General features: G+C 44.2%; 1 protein-coding gene across 4 annotated transcripts in view; it reads left to right on the top strand.

Moving 5' to 3' along the window:
- The window catches only part of GNAS (GNAS complex locus), a 387,899-nt gene that overhangs the window by 95,929 nt on the left and 276,042 nt on the right, over positions 1 to 15,928 (top strand). For 3 of the 4 annotated variants that reach the window (XM_068263837.1, XM_068263836.1, XM_068263838.1), the window contains one exon: positions 15,566 to 15,628. The exons of the other annotated variant lie outside the window; for it this stretch is intronic. In XM_068263837.1, the coding sequence (XP_068119938.1) occupies positions 15,566 to 15,628 (63 nt within the window). The remainder of the gene's footprint in view (positions 1 to 15,565; positions 15,629 to 15,928) is intronic. 4 annotated transcript variants of the gene reach the window in all.

A 15,928-nucleotide genomic window follows, 5' to 3' on the forward strand; every position in this document is an offset into this window, starting at 1 on the left:
ATCTGGTAGTTTTGTTTTTTTAAGAAAAGTTAGATACTCACCTCAGGAGAGGGAGGCCTGTGATTGATCCAGACGGCTCTCCAATACACAAACACCCCACAGATGCTCTCCTGGATGCTGTTGTTCTTTGTGGTTGTGCTCCTCTGGGTTGTGCCTGCACAGTAGCTCAGAGCCACTCATACACATAGTCACGTCACTGACTGTCCTCGGAGGAGCTCACACTTTAATCCTACCATAGTCAGTCTAATGTCCTACCATATTATTATGTATTTATATAGCAGTGACATCTTCTGCAGCACTTTCTAGAATACATAGTCATGTCGCTGACTGTCCTCAGAGGAGCTCACACTCTAATCCTACCATAGTCATAGTCTAATGTGCTACCATATTATTATGTAGTTATATAGCAGTGACATCTTCTGCAGCACTTTCCAGAGTACTCGCTGACTGTCCTCAGAGGAGCTGACAATCTAATCCTACCATAGTCATAGTCTAATCTCCTACCATATTATAATTATGTATTTATATAGCACTGACATCTTCTGCAGCACTTTACAGAGTACATAGTCATGTCACTGACTGTCCTCGGAGGAGTTCACAATATAATCCTCCCATAGTCATAGTCTAATGTCCTAACATATTATTATGTATTTATATAGCACTGACATCTTCTGCAGCTCTGTACAGAGTACATAGTAATGTCGCTGACTCTCCTCAGAGAAGCTCACAATCTAATCCTACCATAGTCATAGAGTAATGTCCTACCATATTATTATTATGTATGTATATATACAGCACTTTCCCCTGGCACCCGGTGAACAGGTCAGGAGGGTATGAGGTAATAGATTTTAGGGAACTAGCACTTCCTGTGTCAGGCTGGGCATTGCTGAGTAATAAGTGCAGTGTGTTTACCCTCCGAGCCAGGCAACGTGCTAGGGAACCGCACCAAATGCCACAACAGGAAGATATGGCTCTCAGGGTTACAGCTCAACCAGTTATCCCAGTTGCTGGCAGACGCGTTGTGTTTGTGTACTGATTGCTAACTGCTCTGAGATCTCTGCAATAGGACTGGACCGGCTATTTAAGGAAGAATCAACAGACACAATGGAAAACTAAAATGAGCGGATGTCACTGATTCCAATAACAGGCATCGCTCTGCTGTGACCCCGCCTCTCAGCGAGATACCAGAGGACAGAAGATAATTGTCACTCTGTCACATTGTTATGGTCAGACTCAGAGACAGCCCTATGCCTGTATGGCCTCCCTGCTGGCTTTATAGTCAGATTCAGACAGCCCTATGTCTGTATGGCCTCCCTGATAGCTGCTGGCTTTATAGTCAGACTAATGCTGGGTACACACTATGAGATTTTCTGGCCGATTTACTGTCAGATTGATTATTTCCAACATGTCCTATTTACTTTCTGATCGATTCCTGAGTGTTTTCCAATCGATTTCCGTTAACTTTAATAGGAAATCGATCGGAAAATGCTTGGAAAGCGACCGGAAAGCAAATCGGACAGGTTGGAAATAATCGATCTGACAGTAAATCGGCCAGAAAATCTCATAGTGTGTACCCAGCGTAAGAGACTGCCCTATGTCTGTATGACCTCCCTGCTGGCTTTATAGTCAGACTCAGAGACAGCCTTATGTCTGTACGGCCTCCCTGCTGGCTTCTGGCTTTATAGTCAGACTCAGAGACAGCTCTATGTCTGTATGGCCTCCCTGCTGGCTTGTGGCTTTATAGTGAAACTCAGAGACAGCTCTATGTCTGTACGGCCTCCCTGCTGGCTTCTGGCTTTATAGTCAGACTCAGAGACAGCCCTATGTCTGTATGGCCTCCCTGCTGGCTTGTGGCTTTAAGAGACAGCTCTATGTCTGTACGGCCTCCCTGCTGGCTTCTGGCTTTATAGTCAGACTCAGAGACAGCTCTATGTCTGTATGGCCTCCCTGCTGGCTTCTGGCTTCATAGTCAGACTCAGAGACAGCTCTATGTCTGTATGGCCTCCCTGCTGGCTTGTGGCTTTATAGTGAAACTCAGAGACAGCTCTATGTCTGTACGGCCTCCCTGCTGGCTTCTGGCTTTATAGTCAGACTCAGAGACAGCCCTATGTCTGTATGGCCTCCCTGCTGGCTTGTGGCTTTATAGTGAAACTCAGAGACAGCTCTATGTCTGTACGGCCTCCCTGCTGGCTTCTGGCTTTATAGTCAGACTCAGAGACAGCCCTATGTCTGTATGGCCTCCCTGCTGGCTTGTGGCTTTATAGTGAAACTCAGAGACAGCTCTATGTCTGTACGGCCTCCCTGCTGGCTTCTGGCTTTATAGTCAGACTCAGAGACAGCCCTATGTCTGTATGGCCTCCCTGCTGGCTTGTGGCTTTATAGTGAAACTCAGAGACAGCTCTATGTCTGTACGGCCTCCCTGCTGGCTTCTGGCTTTATAGTCAGACTCAGAGACAGCCCTATGTCTGTATGGCCTCTCTGCTAGCAAGTCCTGCTGGCGAGTTCTGCTGGACGCAGGAATGACTTGATGTTGCTGGTTTTGCTTGGCTGATCCTTTTGATTGTTTAACCACGGGATAAGCTGGCATTGGATCCTTGGCCCCCCTCCTATCTTTATAAGCATGAGCAGGCATAGCCAGCCGCTCCACTCCTGCATTCCACAAGAAAAGTCTGCAGTCATACAGATCTTATAATGGCTGCCATGTCTGGACAGCTTGAAGTGATCCACTTGAAGTCCAGACTGAGGAAGGCCACTTGTAAAAGCAATAAAGGTGACTGTTTAATACAAACAGCATGCAGCTAGGGCCGATTCTATCTACAATGAGGCCCCTGGCTGAAATTAACCTGGGTGCCCCCCAACAGCTCCTCCCCCCACAGCAGCATTAGCGGAGCAGTGCTTTTCAGCGCTGCTAGATTTGGGCGCAGCCGGCGCCTCCATAGACTACAATAGGAATCACTCCTATTGCAGCGCGTAACGTCGGCGCCGTCAGAAGACGGAGTCGAGGTTGCTTAAAAAACACAATAATTCGGCCTCCAGCAATCGCTGGAAGCCTAATTATATTATTTCCCCACTATCCATGGTGGCCTGGAGGGGGAATAGTAATTAACACAGCCCGGACTTGTGCAGAAGCAGGATCAGCCATATAACAGCTGTATCCTGCGCCCAAGTCTACCGGCGCCGATTTCAAATGTACTCAGCATTAGGGGCCCCTTTGTTTCTGGTAATTTCCTCCAACAACCCCCAGGGCCCTTGAGTCACCTACCAGGCCCTTACCAGGTCTCCTCCCAACTTTATTGTGCTCCCCAGGGCCCCTGCAGAGTGTTCTGATTGGTCCGGCTGTGCTCAGGGCCCTGTGGAATTTGCCCAGTTTGCCTCTATGGAAACGCTCTAGACCTCCAGGGACCTCCTACTAGTGTTTCTTATATTGCTGTAATTTACCATATGAACATGTACCAACTACACATTAACTATGTTTATATTTGTACTTATACTATTGATTGTCATGACTGTACAGTGTCTTGAACTTCTCATGTATATTTGTTCCCCAATATTTGTTTTGTACTATGTACAGCACTACGAAAGATGTTGGCGCTATATAAATAAAAAATAATCGCAATAAAAGAAAAATGTGCTTAAACTGAAGCAGAGTTGTGATGAAGCTGTGTACACTGCAGATAGATGCTGGGCTGTGGGAAGTGTGATCTGACCTGCGGAGTCTGCACAGACCGACATGCATGGATCTACCCAGCTGAGATATAACACTTTATGGAGGCTTCCTACTGTGGAAGAACACAACAACAATAGCATGGGAAAAACCCAACACCGCGTATTGCAGATACAAGCCGTGCTGTCTGTAGAGGCTGTGTGACAGCGGTCAGGCTGGCGTACTGCAATTAGACACAGCAGTTATCCAGTGTTTTCTCCAGGCTTCCAGTGTGACCGGGTTTCTGTGAGAAGGAGAGGATATTTACAGGAGTTACTGATCCCAGCTCTTCTCCTTCCTTCTTCTCTCAGCTGCCAGCCGCTGGTGCATGATGGGTAAGGCCTGGTTCACACTGGACAGATCTAATACTGCTATTATATTACTGATCCCAGCTCATCTCCTTCCTTCCTCTCTCAGCTTCCAGCCACTGGTGCATGATGGGTAAGGCCTGGCTCACACTGGACAGATCAAACATTTATATTATATTACTAATCCCAGCTCATCTCCTTCCTTCCTCTCTCAGCTTCCAGCCACTGGTGCATGATGGGTAAGGCCTGGCTCACACTGGACAGATCAAACATTTATATTATATTACTAATCCCAGCTCATCTCCTTCCTTCCTCTCTCAGCTGCCAGCCACTGGTGCATGATGGGTAAAGCCCCATACACACGCTTAACAGCGGTCTTTTATGCAGCACAATTATCAAGCAACTTTTGTTGTGAAACAAGTTGAACAACCCCCAAAAAGGTTGCTTGCTATTGTTCACACAACAGTTGGATTGACTTCGTATCAGTTGTGTGAACAATAGCAAACCACTTTTTTTTTGGTTGTTCAACTTGTTTTACAACAAAGGTTGCTTGATAATTGTGCTGCATAAAAGACCGCTGTTGAGCATGTGTATGGGGCTTAAAGCCTGGTTCACACTGGGTGGATTTAACGCTGCTATTATATTACTGATCCCAGCTCATCTCCTTCCTTCCTCTCTCAGCTTCCAGCCACTGGTGCATGATGGGTAAGGCCTGGCTCACACTGGACAGATCAAACATTTATATTATATTACTAATCCCAGCTCATGCTGTGTCTCCTGACATCGTGCCAGTCAACAGAAGTAGTCTGAAGAAGTCTCAATAGCCGAAAGCGTACTTCTTTCTTTTAAGTTAGCCATTTTCAGGGATGTCACTGGTCTGTATTATTATTATGTTTGTTATTTAGCCGACATATTACACAGCACGTGGGTTACACATGTACTGTGCAATTGATCCAGTAGATTGGTCAGGCCACCACACTGTCCACTTCTCCCTTACAGCAACAACTGGAAAATGCCAGGTGAAAGAACTTAAACAGATATTCTGCCAAACCAATTCACTTTTTCTTGTAAGTTTTCTCCTAGGAGATAATTTTTCATCTTCAGTTTAAAATAACATTTCAGCACTCTGCAATTGGATAAGTATCAAAAAGTAGGTGAAAAAGTCCTGTCAAAATCATTCCGAGTATTTTCTTGCTTGGCGGTGGCTTAAAGGGCATTTTATTTATAATGTTAAAGTATCGCCCAAGAGAAAACTTATGAGAAGAAGTTAATTGGATCAGCCCCATTGTTCCTTGAAAGGTCTGGCACCCCAGCACCTTCAAAAGAACCTTGTGACAAACCTTAGCTTGACTCCATGGTCCTTGAATATAACCACTAAGTCTCATCCGCTTTTTACTCCGTAGCTTCCTTAAGCAATAAACATTCCACACTATTACATCAGGCAGGTTGGTTTGACAGGCAACTAGGCAATGATCAACTAGAAAACATCCTTATTCTTATCTCAGCAGATTGAAATGCAGCCAACAAACCCAACTATCGCGTACATTTGAATATCTCTGCAACCCATCTTGCCAGAAACCCAACAGCACATCCTCAAAGGACCTGTGTGAGGAATTTGCCAATATCTTCTCAAAGGGCTCAACTCGCCAAGAACTGATCAGTAAAAATGTCATGTGAAGTGAATTACCTCATGCAGTAAAAAATATATTTTTGGGAGTATTCACTACGATTTTTTTACATGTGGTAATAGTTTAAAGAGATTCAGAGACGACAAAAAGTACAGCTCTGATACTTACCCGGGGCTTCTTCCCACCTCATAAACACGTCTAAGTCCCACGCCGTCCGGCCGCGGTCTGCCTCTCAGCTGCGGTGAGCTCCGTTATCAGCCTCAGTGATGTCCGTCCGGGTCTACTGCGCATGCGCGGGAGGTCTGCACATGCTCAGTAGACCCTGACTGGCATCGACTGAGCCTGGTAACAGAGCTCAACGTGGCTGAACAGCAGACCACGGGAGGACAGCGTGGGACTTAGACCTCTTGCACACTGCAAGCGATTCCGATTCAGATTCCGCTTTTTGATCAGTTTTTATATCCGATTCAGATTCCGATTTGCAGTTTGCTCCCTGCACACTGCAAATCGGAATCTGAATCAGATGTAAAAACCGATTAAAAAGCGGAATCTGAATCGGAATCGCTTGCAGTGTGCAAGAGGCCTTAAACATGTTAATGGGGCAAGAGGAAGCCCCGGGTAAGTATCAGAGCTGTACTTTCTGTCGTCTCTGAGTCTCTTTAATAAGTTGTCCAAAAAAAAAACCTGCATGACAATTCAAAAAGGTTTTCACCTCATGCAGTATTTAATTCAGCATTTTAAGGAATCATTCAGCATTGAATTCAGTATTTGATGGATTTTTGCAGTTCAGGGGAAATCAAAGCAAAATGCAAATAGAAAAGATCCAAGTCCAAGCTGCATAAAATTAATATTACAAAAATGTTGTGTGCTCAAAACCATTAGCATCTTTGCATTTGTATTAGTCATCATAACAAGTTTTAAAGGGAACCAGAGAGGATGAAATATACATACCTGGGGCTTCCTCCAGCCCCATACGCGCGGATCGCTCCCACGCCGCCGTCCTCCGCTGCCTGGATCCGCCGCCACCGGGTCCCGTTATTGCCGCGAGTCGGCCGGCGGACGCGGCCAATTCTCCGCATCACAGGGTGCTCTCTCCATACAGATACGCATGTGGCTGCCTACTGTGCAGCCGCATGGGTATGGAGGGAGCCCCTGTGATGCGGACAATTGGCCGCGTCCGCCGGAAGTGACGGGCCCGGTACTGGCGGCTCCAGGAAGCGGAGGATGGCGACGTGGGAGCGATCCAGGCTTATGGGGCTGGAAGAAGCCCTAGGTATGTATAAAATCATTTTCTATTTTGGCTGGCCATTCCTCTCTGGTTCCCTTTAATGAGTGTTGTACATTTTTGTTTAACAACATATTAAATTAGGGAAAAAAATATTTCTTTACATTTTTTAATAGCTTAAAGGGGCCCTGAGCAGGACCCAAAAATGCCATACTGAAGTTACCTGGGGCTTCCTCCAACCCTCATAGTCTGTAAAGTCCGTCAGCGTCCTCTGGGCTCCCTTCAATCTTCCACTGGCTGGCTCCATTAGCCTGGAGTCGTGTGCAACTGCTCATGCATGGCCCCTCCCCTCGTCCATCTCTCTCATGCACCCATCACTGGGAGTGTTCTGCGCAAGAGCGGTTCATTATTTCTATGTGGAGCTAGAGGAAGCCCTAGGTAAGTTCATTATGGCATTTTTGGGTCCTGCTCAGGGTCCCTTTATTTTGCTTTCATCTATCCTCTGTTTCCCCATCCTCCTCCTTCTTAACCCCCTTCTGTAACATCACAAATGGTTATCTTACCAACAACTCTAAGCTGGAGGTAAAATACAGAACATCTCACATATCACAGGAATTTTCCTTTGTGAATTGATATTTATGAGGTATTTACCTCACGAGGTGAAACTTATTTTCCCATGCGGCTGCAGCTGTTATGAATGGACGTTTGGCAAACTGTTCGGTAAAATCAAGTTTTCTGCTTTACCTGCATGCGGTAATGCTTTGTGAATTGAGCCCATTGTCTCCTTTATACAATCACCCCAACGCCATGGTCAGACTTCAAGGTAATTACTGAAGAAAATATCTTGGTTATCTTCCTAGACCTTGGCCAGACTACAGCCCCGTAGACACACTAGATGAAACTCAGCTGAGGTGGTCTTTAATGACCGCCCCTGCCAAGAATGAAGCTTATGTGCAGTAGCACCTGACCCCTCTTGGCCAGCGATTTTGTGGCAGGTTTACTTCAGACAACTGACTACCAAGAGCATTGTTCTCAGCACTCGCCTTGCCGGCCACATGATTCCACACACGCTCTGCCCACCGCATAGGAACAGAACATATCTCTAAGCCTCAGCCCATCCATGTTGCCTGAGGGATAAGATACCGATGCCCGATGGAAGACATGCCTCACACGTGTGTATGAGACTTCCCTGGTCTGTTTAGACCAGCATTTCAGAAACCAGTAAACTGTTCCTTACAAGCAGGGAGATTTCCCACCTGTTTGATAGAAGCAATCATCAAACCGCTACTCAAGAAACCATCCTAATAGATCTGGATATTCTGAGCAACTACAGGTCTGTCTCTAACCTCCCCTCTCTAGTATGGGGTAAGTAATTGAAATCATGACAGCTGTGAAACAGCCTCCATCCAGACCTGCAATGATCTGCTTATGGCCAGAGACAGAGGGCAATGTTCCATCCTGAATTTGTTTTGACACAGTTGATCATGAAAGCTTGGGTAGCAGGCTGCAGTAGTACTGTGGTGTAGATGGCTTAGTTCTCCAGACTACAGCCCCCTGGACGCTTTTTGTGTGGCAGCAGAGTGGTACAGTGGAAGTGTGCTGGGCCCATAACCCAGAGGTTGATGGATTGAAACCATCCTCTGCTAGGTGTACTTAGTTCTCCAGTGGTTCAACTCCTTCCTGGCTGGCAGAATACAAAGGGTGTTCTTGGGACCTTTCCTGTCCAACCTTATACCACTAAAATATGGTGTACCCCATGGCTCAATACCATCCTCTTTGCTTTTCAACGTATATAAGCTACCTCACACCATGGGTATATGCAGTGTAATAGCACACAAAACAAACCTTATCGGATCAAACAAGCTAGCGACCAGAAGTGTAACGGGCCAGAAGGCTAGTAGATAATATTTGCTGTTAGCCACACAATGTGGGGTCTGATACCTCATTCTGCTCTTGACCATATTAAGACAAGACACAGAACATTTATATCACCCTTTTCTCCTGGCGGACTCAAAGCGCCAGAGCTGCAGCCACTAGGACACACTCTATAGGCAGTAGCAGTGTTAGGAAGTCATGTCCAAGGTCGCCTTACTGAATAGGTGTTGGCTTACTGAACAGGAAGAGCTGAGATTTGAACCGTGGTCTCCTGTGTCATAGCCCTAACCACTACACTATCCCGACACTATTAAGATATAATCAGAGTGATGGATTGTCCTACGGGAGACAAACAGTCTGTCGAGGAACATGCGTGACCATTGTGAGCCCCACTCATATTCAGGCTGGCTGCAGCAGCATTTGCTTGGAGGCGGGACCTTATTGGAAGGGGGTTGGGATGGAGTTGGGGTACCATACATTTCTGGCTCCCTAATCCCTCTTCTATGGCTGCAGCACTGGATCCCCCAGTTGTTACAGTCATGGCAGAAATTGTTGCCACCCCAGAAATTCTTCCAGAAAATTAAGTATTTCTCATAGAAAAGTATTACAGTAACACATGTTTTGCTATACACATGTTTATTTCCTTTGTGTGTATTGGAACAAAACAAAAGGGGAGGGAAAAAAGCAAATTGGACATAATGTTACATAAAACTCCAAAAACGGGCCGGACAAAATTATTGGCACCCTTAAAGAGAACCTGTACTGAGTAAAAATATTTAAAATAAACACATGAGGTAACTTCAAATGAACATTACATAGTTACCTTGCCATCAGTTCCTCTCAGAAGCTCACCATTTTCTTCTGACAATAATCCCTTCCAGTTCTGACAATATTTTGTCAGATCTGTAATATATCAGTTGCTGTCAGTAAAATATCAGTTGCTGTCAGTTATAGCTGAGCGGAAAACTGATGTACTAGGTAATGTCCATGTTTCCCTATGGCACAAGTGGGCGATGTTACAGTTTAACTGTGTGCTGACCAAAAAGCTGTTATGGGTAATGGCCATTTTCAAAATGGAGGACCGAAAATTCCCTTGATCACAGTGAACAAACAGGACACAGGCCAGGAGAAAGACACTGAGGAGTAGACTACATGGAAGGTAAGTATGACTTGTGTATGCTTATTTTGACTTTTAATCTTCAGTTCAGGTTTTCTTTAACTTAATAATTGGTTGCACACCCTTTGGAAAAAAATAACTGAAAACAGTTGTTTCCTACAACCATCAATAAGCTTCTTACACCTCTCACCCAGAATTTTTACCACTCTTCATTTACAAATTGCTCCAGGTCTCTCTTTTTGGAAGGGCGCCTTTTCCTAACAGCAATTTTAAGATCTCTCCACAGGTGTTCAATGGGTTTTAGATCTGGACTCATTACATGCCACTTCAGAACTCTCCAGCGCTTTGTTGCCATCCATTTGACATCTGTTTGGGGTCATTGTCCTGCTGGAAGACCCAAGATCTCTGACACAAACCTAGGTTTGTGACACTAGGCTCTACAGTGCGACCCAAAATCCTTTGGTAATCCTCAGATATCATGATGCCTTGCACACATTCACACAGTGCCAGAGGTAGCAAAACAACCCCAAAACATCATTGAACCTCTGCCCTATTTCACTGTTGGCACTGTGTTATTTTCTTTGTAGGCCTCATTCTGTTTTCGGTAAACAGTAGAATGATGTGCTTTACCAAAAAGCTCTGTCTTGGTCTCATCTGTCCACAAGATGTTTTCCCAGAAGGATTTTAGCTTACTCAAGTACATTTTGGCAAACTGTAGTCTTGCTTTTTTATGTCTCTGTGTCAGCAATGGAGTCCTCCTGGGTCTCCTGCCATAGCGTTTCATTTAATTTAAATGTCAACAGATAGTTTGCGCTGATACTGATGCGCCCTGAGCCTGCAGCACAGCTTGAATTTCTTTGTAACTTGTTTGGGGCTGCTTATCCACCATCCGGACTATCCTGAGTTGCAACCTTTCATCAATTTTTCTCTTCCATCCATGCCCAGGGAGATTAGCTACAGTGCCATGAGCTGCAAACTTTTTAATAATGTTGCGCACTGTGGACAAAGGCAAATCTAGATCTCTGGAGATGGACTTGTAACCTTGAGATTGTTGATATTTTTCTATTGTTGAGACTGTTGATATTTTTCTAGACAGTTCTCTTCTCTTCTTTCTGTTGTCCATGCTTAGTGTGGCACACACAGACACACAATGCAAAGATTAAGTGAACTTTTCTCCTTTTTATCTGCTTTCAGGTGTGATTTTTAAATTGCCCACACCTGTTACTTGCCCCAGATGAGTTTAAAGGAGCATCACTTGCTTGAAACAGTCTTGTTTTTCCACAATTTTAAAGTGTAAATGTCGGGCATAAAATCAAAAATCAATAATTTTTATCTGGTAAACAAGTAATAAAGATGCTAACCTGGCAATCCAAAGGTAACAATCACTCTTACTTTTTTATCCATAGAAACAACATTCCCCAGTTTTCCTGCCTCTTATTTGGTACATCTGCTGCACAAAGGAAGTTGCAGGGCATGCTGGGCTGTTTTTTTTTTCTTCTTTACTTTCCCCTCAGACGTAACTAATGCAGCCTGATTGGCCGAAGCCCCTTTCCCTCCTGTTTTCCCCTCCCACACCTCTGTTCCTCTCTGATTGGGCAATATTTACGATGCTGGGACAATGCACTATTTATTGCAGAGCTGGGTAGGAGTACCTGAATTCTGGGAGGAGGGTGGGTAATGCATACACAATAAGACAGAGGCTGGGTGCACACATAACATAACATAACATGAAAGGCTGCATTTTATGTCATGTTTTCATTTTATGTTGTGTGCGGTTTTGGTGCATTTTTTTTTACTGCAGATGCGTTTTAATGCGTTTGCGGTTCGCATATTTTTCATGCGTTTTTATATTTCCATTTATGTAAATCACTAGGAAGACAACAGGAAGCGTAAATACATCACAAAACAATTTTAGGGGAAAAACGCATATAAAAAGGCATGAAAAACGCATACCATTGCATTGCCATTGACTTTAATTATGTGCGTTTTTGAATGTTATGCAACAAAACCTGCGTTTTCAAAAACGCACACATATAAAACACATATGCATTTTTTATATGCTTTCTTTTCTGTGGCCCATAGACTTCCATTAGCGACAAAAATGCAGCGTTTTACGCAACGCTAGCTTTTCTGCTATGTGTGCACCTACCTAGAGGGGAGTAATGGAGGAAATGACATCAGGATTAGCTTCAAGACAGACACAGTTAAAATGGAGAATCCTAAGAAGGGTGTTCTCTTTTTTTAATTTGTAGAAAAATCACTAAAATCAAAACATAGACAGTGCAATACATATGTTATGTTATGTTATGTTATGTACTCCCATTTTTGGAGTTTTGTGTGACAATGGGCCATATGCAATTCCCTTTTCCTCCTGAGTTTTCTCCTAGGTGATATTTAGTTGTAAATAAAATAAATACCTTTTAAACCTCCAGCAAGCAAACAAATACTCCAAATGATTTTGACAGTACTTTTTTCACCTACTTTTTGGTACTTTTTCCATTTCAAAGTGCTAAAAAGTTATTTTAAATCGAAGATGAAAAAATATCTCCTAGGAGAAAACTCAGGAGAAAAAATGAATTGCATATGGTCCATTATGTCCAATTTGCTTTTTTCCTCCTTTTTTTGTTTTGTTCCAATACACACAAATGGAATAAACATGTGTATAGCAAAACATGTATTACTGCAATACTTTTCTGTGAGAAATACTTGATTTTCTGGAAAACATTCTAGGGTGCCAACAATTTTGACCATGACTGTATGTCTTGTGAAGCGTTGAGCGTTGTACAGTGTATGCTATTTGTAGGCTGGTCTGATCAGTTTCATTACAGCAGTTATCTACGGTCTGAGGTTTGTCTATTTATGCTCCTCTTGTTGGCTACGGCGGTTTGTTCCAAGGCGTGTGACACGCACCATTAGTGCTGCAGATTCCCTGTGCCTGTTGCCAGTGCCTGGCAATCAACAAGAAAGTTCCAGAGCAAAGGACAGAACTCTTACCAACTTCTATGCAGGGACTGTCACTCCAGGCAAGAAGCCCTGTGTCACCCCCCCCCCCCCCCCAAAAAAAAATATACACACCAGACAATATAAACCCTGAGATAAAAACAACTCACCTATCCTGTCACATTTTGTTGCACACCCCCTTCCTGCACTACTCAGCTTAGTGTGTAAATGCAGAGTACAGTGCAGCAGAAGCTTTGCTTTCACCTCTCCAGTGCTGTGCTTCCACCTGTCTGCTCACCACTCGTCCTAGTGCCCCGCATCTCCTACTGCATGTAGCGTGATTACACACTACATGAGGAGAGCCAGCACTAGAGGAAGCGGGAAACAGACAGGATGGTCACACAGGCACAGCACAGTATTCGGGGGGGGGGGGGGGGGGGGGGGTGTTAGAGCACAGCTTCTTCTGCGCTATACTCTGTCAAGGGGACAGAGGGATGCACAGAACCAGATCATCTACAGGGCAACTTAGGCATGTGCCTAGGGCCTGGAGAGAGTCTAGGAGTCAAGTTTATGCTAGCCCCCAACAAATCTTGCCAAAAAAGGTAGGTGGCCATCAAGTGTGCTCCCATAGTCGTTTCTTGCCTAGGGCACCATTTCATCTTAATCCACCTCTGGACACGTAGGGGGGATAATTTGAATTTGCATGTAAGCCAGAATTATGAACATCTCTCCAACTATCTGTGATGTCTGGGCTTCTCTCAGGACTTTTTGGTGTTTTTTTGTTGTTGTTTTTTTTTTTAATGCACAGATAAATATTCCTATCTTTGAAAGCACATTAACAAATAGACAGAGGAAAAGATTGATATCAGGTAGATATGTACAGTTATGCTGGGCATACACGGCTCGATTTTGCCACTCGATTCTCCCGCTCGATCGATTCCCTGCTCGATTCCGCGGGCGATTCTCTTCCGCTCGTTTTTCTTATCTTTTTCCATTGTGTTCAATGCGGAATCGAGCGGCGAAACGATCAGGTGGGAGATCGGACATGTCGGAAATTATCTATCGAGCCATCTAAATGACTCAGAATCGAGCCGTGTATTCCCAGAATTAGGTCCATAAATATTTGGGCAGAGACAACTTTTTTCTACTTTTGGTTCCGTACTTTTTCCACAATTAATTGTAAATGAAACAATTCAGATGCTGTTGAAATGCACACTTTCAGCTTTCCTTCAGTAGGGGGAACAAAACTATTGCATAAAGTTGTGAGGCAACTAAAGCATTTTTTCACACAATTCCTTCATTTCAGGGGCTCAAAAGTAATTGGACAAATTAAATAACAGGAAATAAAGTATTCATTTCTAATACTTGGTTGAAAACCGTTTGCTGGCAATGACAGCCTGAAGTCTTGAGCTCATGGACATCACCAGATGTTCAGTTTCCCCCTTTGCTTTCTTTCTCAGGATATACAAAAACTGTAGATTTTGTCACTTGTAATGCTGTATCAATTTCTCAGAATTGTTTTCCTGTTTTTGCAGCTTAAGTAGCTTCTTTCACCTGCATGGAGAGCTCATTATTATTATTAATATTATTGTATTTATAAAGTGCCAACATATAATGCACAATACAAACATACAAAACAAGATCATGCACATGTCTTTGATAACAGTAGTTCAGTGTCCTTGGTCAAAATAGAGACTGTTCTAGTCTGCAAGAAAGGTTTCAGACAGTGAGATTGCATAATCAAGCTGAAACACTAGGGGGTAGGGCCCTGCCAGAGGCTTACAATCTTATGCTGGGATTTTCCGATGTTTTTAATACATTTCTATGAGAAATCGATCAGAAAAACGACAGAAAATCAGATCGAACCTGTCGGAAATTATCTATTGAACCATCTGCCAAAAAATCTCATGGTGTGTTGCCAGCATAAAGGGTGGGGGTAGAGACAATAGGTGTGTCTGTTGAGAGGGTGCCCAAGAAAACGTATTATTGTACTGATGTGCTGGGGGGTATTAAGTGTGGGGAAAAGTCTGATGACCAGGGGAAGTGAGTTCCGGAGAGTGGAGACGGCACTAGTGAAGTCCTGCAATCGTGCATGGGCATGAGAAGTGTGAGGTACGAACAGGCGCAGGTCGTTGGAGGATCAGAGGGGGGAGGCCAGTATGTGCCTGTGGGGGCGGGTCAGTATGTGCCTGTGGGGGCGGGCCAGTATGTGGACTACATCAGAGATGCAGGTCCTGTGCCCTGATTTGTAGGCCAAGCATAACATTTTGAAGTTGATCCTGAAGCGGATGGGGAGCCAGTTGAGGGTTTTACAGCTTTGACCACATGTTGTCTGTTCACAGCAAAATCTTCCACATGCAAGCATCACACCTCAACTCCAGGCCTTTTATCTGCTTAATTGATAATGACATAAGGACAGACTTGCCCACAGCCCCACACCTGACTATGAAACAGCCTTTGAGTCAATTGTCCAATTACTTTTCAGCCCCTGAAATGAAGGGATTGTGTCAAAAAATGCTTTCATTTTATGCAATCGTTTGGTTTCCCCCACTGAATGAAAGCTGAAAATCTGCACTTCAACTGCAGCTGAGTTGTGTCATTTATAATTCATTGTGGTAAAACTACAGAATAAAAAAAAAAAAGTTGTCTGTCCAAAGAGGACCTGCAATGAAAATAATGTAACTAATAACATTGCTTATTCTTTACAATATTCATGTATTATTTGTATTGCCAGTGTTTGCCCATTGTAAATTCTTTCCTTTATCACAGGCGGCAACATCTTTACTGCTGGCAGGCGCAGCTCTGCAGAATGTTTGTTTCTGAGACTTCAAGGCAAGTAGAAAATAAACCTGTCTCCCAGAATGCCCTAGGAGGAGAATTCTGCATAGCTAAATAGCCTAGGTGAAACATCAGGGGTAGGGTGGGACTACATAGCAGCAATATATAGATCAGGCTTTCTCAACTAGGGTTCCCTGGAGCCCCAGGGTTCCTTGAGTACTCTGCAGGGGTTCCCTGGCATTTCCCCCCATTGTGGGGGAAGTATAATAGAGCTCACTATAATAGGGTGGACTATAAAAGGAAGCACTCAATTCAGACACCTTTTCGGTGGCGGCTCTGTTTGCGGCCCGGTTG

Source organism: Hyperolius riggenbachi, chromosome 12 (genome assembly GCF_040937935.1).
Source record: "Hyperolius riggenbachi isolate aHypRig1 chromosome 12, aHypRig1.pri, whole genome shotgun sequence".
Classification (NCBI taxonomy): Eukaryota; Metazoa; Chordata; class Amphibia; order Anura; family Hyperoliidae; genus Hyperolius; species Hyperolius riggenbachi.